The 5849-nt window shown below is 39.4% G+C and overlaps 1 protein-coding gene across 1 annotated transcript; it reads left to right on the top strand.

The window, feature by feature from the left end:
• LOC133294762 (caffeoylshikimate esterase-like) lies at positions 1–1145 on the top strand. Its single transcript, XM_061493512.1, has one exon. The coding sequence runs from the start codon at positions 134–136 to the stop codon at positions 1109–1111; it is 978 nt and encodes a 325-aa protein (XP_061349496.1). The 5' UTR covers positions 1–133; the 3' UTR covers positions 1112–1145.
• Positions 1146–5849: the final 4704 nt, after the last annotated feature.

Raw genomic sequence — 5849 nt, 5'->3', positions numbered from 1 at the left:
GACGCAAAAGCCAAAGTCCAATTCGGATTTTCCCATATTCCCAAGTGTCGTGTGTCGACCATCCAGAAAAAATTCCAATCCACCATTTCATACCATACAAACTCCATTCCCAGATTCCACAATTCCCATAGCAATGGAAGAACATCAAAACCTTCTCCAATCCTATCCTTACTATTGGGGCTACACCCCAGAAGAGGACTACTATGAACAACAAGGAATAAGAGCCTCAAAATCGTTGTTCAAAACACCAAGAGGATTAACCCTCTTTACAAGGTCCTGGCTTCCCCCACTCACAACCCCACCACGCGCCCTCATCTTCATGGTTCATGGTTATGGCAACGACATCTCGTGGACCTTCCAAGCCACCCCAATTTTCCTTGCCCAGAAGGGTTTCGCTTGTTTCGCCCTTGACCTAGAGGGTCATGGCCAATCGCAAGGCCTCAAGGCCTTCGTCCCTAGCGTGGACCTCGTTGTACAGGATTGTCTCTCCTTCTTCACTTCCATCAAAAAAGACCCTAACTTTAATGGGTTGCCTTGTTTTCTCTATGGTGAGTCAATGGGTGGTGCCATTTGCCTCATGATACACTCTGCTGATCCAAAAGGGTTCCAAGGTGCCATCTTGGTGGCACCCATGTGCAAAATCTCTGATAAGGTTAGACCAAGATGGCCAATTCCTCAGATTCTTACTTTCATTGCAAGGTTCTTTCCCACTTTGCCCATTGTTCCCACCCCAGATCTTCTCTACAAGTCTGTTAAGGTTGATCACAAGAAGGTCATTGCTGGTATGAACCCCGTGAGGTATAGAGGGAAACCCAGGTTGGGGACTGTGGTGGAGCTCCTGAGGGTCACTGATCTTTTGAATCAGAGGCTCTGTGATGTGAATCTTCCTTTCATTGTGTTGCACGGTAGTGCTGATGTTGTTACTGACCCTAATGTCAGCAGGGAATTGTATGAAGTGGCAAGGAGTGAAGACAAGACAATTAAGGTCTATGAAGGGATGATGCATTCTTTGCTTTTTGGGGAAACTGATGACAATGTTGAAACTGTTAGGAATGATGTTTTGTCATGGTTGAATGCTAGATGTAATGGAAGGACAATAGATGTAGATTAACATGGTCATGAATCATGATGATGTTGAAGGTTGTCTCCAAATAGTTCAACTTGCTTTGCTCAGTTGTCTTATTATATGTTCATAATTGTATGGTGTCGTGCATTGGATGAAATTCCTATTTAACAATGAGTGGTCTGTGCGGAGTTTCTTTACGAAAAATATTATTGCTGAAAAGATGTGAGGTCTTTTTCTTACCACATTGGTGTGCATAAAAATATGTTTAAGGTTTGGGACAAAAAAGGGGCATGTTCTGTGTTTTGGGGGAGTGGTTCATGTTTCGGCAACTGCGGTTACAGGCCTAGCAGAATCAGATATTTCTCTCATCATTCTGAAACAAAATTTATAGTTTTAGTGTTGGAATGGTTGTCGTGATTATGAAGTGCAGCAATTAACTTCCGAAAAAAGAACCATACGACACGATTTGAATGCATTCTAAAGGTAAATGGCCGTATGTTGCAGCTCTTTGTAAAAGGACCAAAGAGACAGAGCTCTGTTTAATGTGTGGTTGAATTAGTTCATTTTGGATTAAAAACTGCTCATAATCAAATGTTTTATGAGAAGAATTTTATATATAAAGCCTTTTTTCTTTAAAAATTAATCGATGCCAAAATACAATAAATCAACAGCAGAGATCTCACGTTGGAAGAAATCTTTGGTGTTACTGTTATACTAAAGATTCAGTGCATCCCACTAACGAGAACATTACACATAAGAGGAGAGAGGATAAGAAACAACACTGAATTAATATTCTACACATACCTCATATAGTATGTGTGGAACTTGGCTACTGGATTCTGAATTCAATTTGCTGAAGACAACAGAATGGTAATTGGACCTCTATTCCGACTCTTCTGAGATAGGTAAACAAGGTTATAATGTTGTGTAGAATAAGAAACTCATTCTAGAATAAGAAATTTTAAAATTAAATTACATAAACGTAAGTTTTAGGAAAAACATTTTACTGTTCCAATTCCAAGCATTCCGTTACAATTCAGTGTTTGTTTCTTAATAAACACATACTATAGGAGGTATGTGTAGAATATTAATTATGTTTTTTAAAAAAGAATTATAGTAGAGTCCGGAATGTCATTTAACTTCCCGTAGAAAGAATCGTAAAAGCATTTAACACTTTTATTTTTGGGAAAAAAGTATCTAATGTTATTTTAGATAACTTTATCTAATGTTCATCGAAACGACGTCGTTTTGAGTTGAAAAATTAAAAAACTAGAATGATAAAGACTATTATAACCCTGAAATAAATTAAAATTACAAAAACACCATGATTTCTGCCTTAAAAAGACGTCGTTTTGATGAGCATTAGATAAAGTTATCTAAAACAACTTTAGAAAAAATAAGCCCAGGGAAAGTAATTGTGATTTTAAACGACATAATTTTATGTCAGTTTTAACAAAATTATGTCGTTTTGGTATATTTTTCAATTCTCTCTACAACACTTTCTTTTTTTCCTAATTTTATAAAAGAGAAAAAAATGTAAAAACATATCTAAAACACACCAAAACGATGTAGTTTCATTAAAAATGACAAAAAATTATATCATTTAAAATGACAAATATTTTTTTCTTTATTATAAATTAATCACTCGCAGCAGTACACTTACCATACTTTCTATGTAACTTGTTTTCTATTATTTTTTAAAAAGACAATTTCTACTAAACTGAATAAGTCAGGCTTTTTGACCCTTTTGCCCCTCATTAATTAATTAATAACCAATTTGCCCCTGATCAAGAACTATCCACCAACCTGCCCCCTTTTAGTCGACTACCTTGCTGTTTTAGTCGAGCAAATGGTCAATCTTCAGAAAGTGGACTACCGCAAATTTAGTCGACTAAAAAATCATCTTAATCGACTACATTTTTGGGATATTTAGTCGACTAAGTATCGATATTTAGTCGACTAAATATCGACGGATTTGTTTTTTAAAAACCCCCCATTCGGCAGAGGGGGAGTAGGATGACCTAATCGACTAAGGAGGCGGCCCAAACCCCAAATCCGCAGGAGCAGCTGAAGAACGCCCCAAACCCTTCCCTTAGGCGTGTGGATTGCCCCCAAATTTGGTCCAAATCGTGAAATCTGAAGGATAGGTAAGGTTTCTTAACTTGCATTGTGTTTTAGGTTTAGGAATTTTTTGTATTTGTTTGTTGTCCGAATTTGTGAACTCTAATCAAAGCGTTTGTTGTAGGTTTTGTAACCCTAATCTACTAAGGTTTATTTTTTTGCATTGTGTGAATTTTTTTGTTTGAAAAGTTTGTATGTGGCAAAAGTTTGCTTTTGGTTTACAGCGCTTATGTTGCAAGTTTTCATTACCATCATGACATGTTTCATATAGTTAAATGCTGACATGTTTCATTGTAGGTACCCTAAACAAATGACGAGCCGCAGAAGACCAAGCGATGAGGGCAATGAGTCACTTGAGAGACGCACCAAGCATAGGCAAGAGCGGCCTTCTTCGTCAAGGCGACAAGACGAAGAGCCTGATACTGTTGACCTCCCGTATGGGTATCTGTTTGAGGACGACCCTGCCGTCCACGCTTCATTCGTACGTGACCATTTGAACCGGCCGTTATGTGCTCCAAAATCTTTGGATACAGCCTTTTTTGATAAGGAGGGATTTGAAATTGTGGGGGTGTTGGAGGCGGCACATCTGAGGGTGTTGGCTGAGACCCTATGTCCGTATTCAGAGCTTATGATACGGGCCTTCTACCATAACCTCAGCTACGTACAGGGCGAGCTGAGGTCGAGGGTCTGTGGAATAGAGATCATCATGACGGCACCTGCATGGATGGAGATACTCGGCTATGATTTTGACTCTTCTCAGACTGTGGTGTATGACGCTGATAGTGGTGTAGTACTTCCAGGATATGTACGAGAGGATGCCGTGCAGGAGCAGAGAAGAGTCCGTGGGGAACACTTGCACTATACGATGGGGTTGCTTTCTGTGGAGTCCCGTATACTACACTATGTCCTCACCCACGTTCTGTTTCCGCGATCTTTTAATCATTCCAGGGTGTTGGAACATGACATTCCCATTATGTGGGCTATCCGACATGCCCAGATGGTGAACTGGAGGCACTATATCTGTTGGTTTATGTTTAAGGCCAAACATAAGGGTCATCTTCCATACGCATGTCTGGTACAGAGGATATTGGTTCACTTTGGTGTTCCCATAGAGACTAAGCTGTTGAAGAAGACCAAGAGCTATAATTGCAAGTTCGGAAAGCGTCTATTGGAGCAGTGCAAGATTACTAAGAACACGAGATCGGGTGTGTGGGAGTTTAGTGGTATGCCCCAGGTTGAGGTTCCTTATGTTGCCCCAGATGACCATATTGTTGAGCCAGATGTGGAGGAAGAGGAGGAGGAGAAGGATGTGGCAGAGGTTGAGGAGATAGCTGAACCTGAAGGTGGATTTTCACTGCGTGATGTCATGAAGGGCATAAATGCAATGACAAAGAAGATAGGAAAGATGGCGCTGGCACATAAAAAATGGAGAAAGAAAGGGAATGAAAGGTTTAGACACATACAGGGAAGGTTTAAGGGTGTGGAAGACAGGCTTGCTCGTCTGGAGCTTGCAAGAAGTGGTCAGGTAGCTGAGGCAGCAGGGGATGGGGGTCATGTGTCAGATGAGGACAACTCGGAGACGGACACAGACGGGGATGATGAGTAGATTTAGGGTGTACATCATGTTATTATGTTTTGTTCATGTATTTCCTTTAAGTCGTTGATGTAATGTAACTTTTTTTAATGAATGCAGAATTGTTATGTTTTTTGGATCTATGTTATGTTGTGTAATGAATTTAATTCCATTTCAATATTGTATAACTTATGAATGGAACCTTTTTAGCAATTTGATCATCACGGCACAAAACAATATTGAACAGGTCACATTCGTCCATAACACATCACAGCAAATCAGTACATGTGTTTAAAAAGGCTACATCTTGTATTGTTAACCGTAAACAAACGTTATGACAACATACGACTTGGTTTTAGGAATTTAATGTCCACATGGGTTTTTTGACTGGCAGTACAGGTTAATCGACTAAATTGTTGGTTTAGGACCCCAAATCCGAATTACACATGTTTTTTGCCCTAGGTTTCCACTCTACACTGATCCACTAAGGGAGTGTGACTTAGGGAGCATAATTTCCGAGTCAAAAAACTAAGATGAGTCAAATACAAATATCATGACATCAAATACAAACATAGCACCGTCATTACATTCAAATACAAACATCATGACATCAAATACAAACATAGCACCGTCATTACATTCAAATACAAACATCATGACATCAAATACAAACATAGCACCGTCATTACATTCAAATACAAACATCATGACATCAAATACAAGCATATAAAACCATAAATGCCTATAATGTTAAACCATCAAAACATTAAGCCCCTCCCCTGCTTCCTCCGCAATTCATCTTGTATTGGGAATCCTCATAGGACATGTACGTTTGTTGTGACCAATTTGCTTACACAGGCTACATCTACTCTGACTGCTTGTCGGTTGAGACTCAACCCAATCCATCTCATTCTGTATCCTTGACGATTTGGGTCTTCCTTGTGCACGTACCAAAGATGCATTTGGGATAATGGTTGGGCCACCAATTTGTGGAATCAACAACTCATTGCCCATTGGATACCAATGAGCAGCATATACCTTATCAATTTGTGTAATTGAGAACACAGGATCAACATAATCATAGTGGTT

This window comes from Gastrolobium bilobum, unplaced genomic scaffold (assembly GCF_033153095.1).
Source record: "Gastrolobium bilobum isolate Gb01-03AN ecotype WA unplaced genomic scaffold, APGP_CSIRO_Gbil_v1 utg3268, whole genome shotgun sequence".
Taxonomy (NCBI): domain Eukaryota; kingdom Viridiplantae; phylum Streptophyta; class Magnoliopsida; order Fabales; family Fabaceae; genus Gastrolobium; species Gastrolobium bilobum.
Note: the sequence above shows the minus strand (reverse complement) of the source record. Positions and strands in the feature narration are given on the sequence as shown.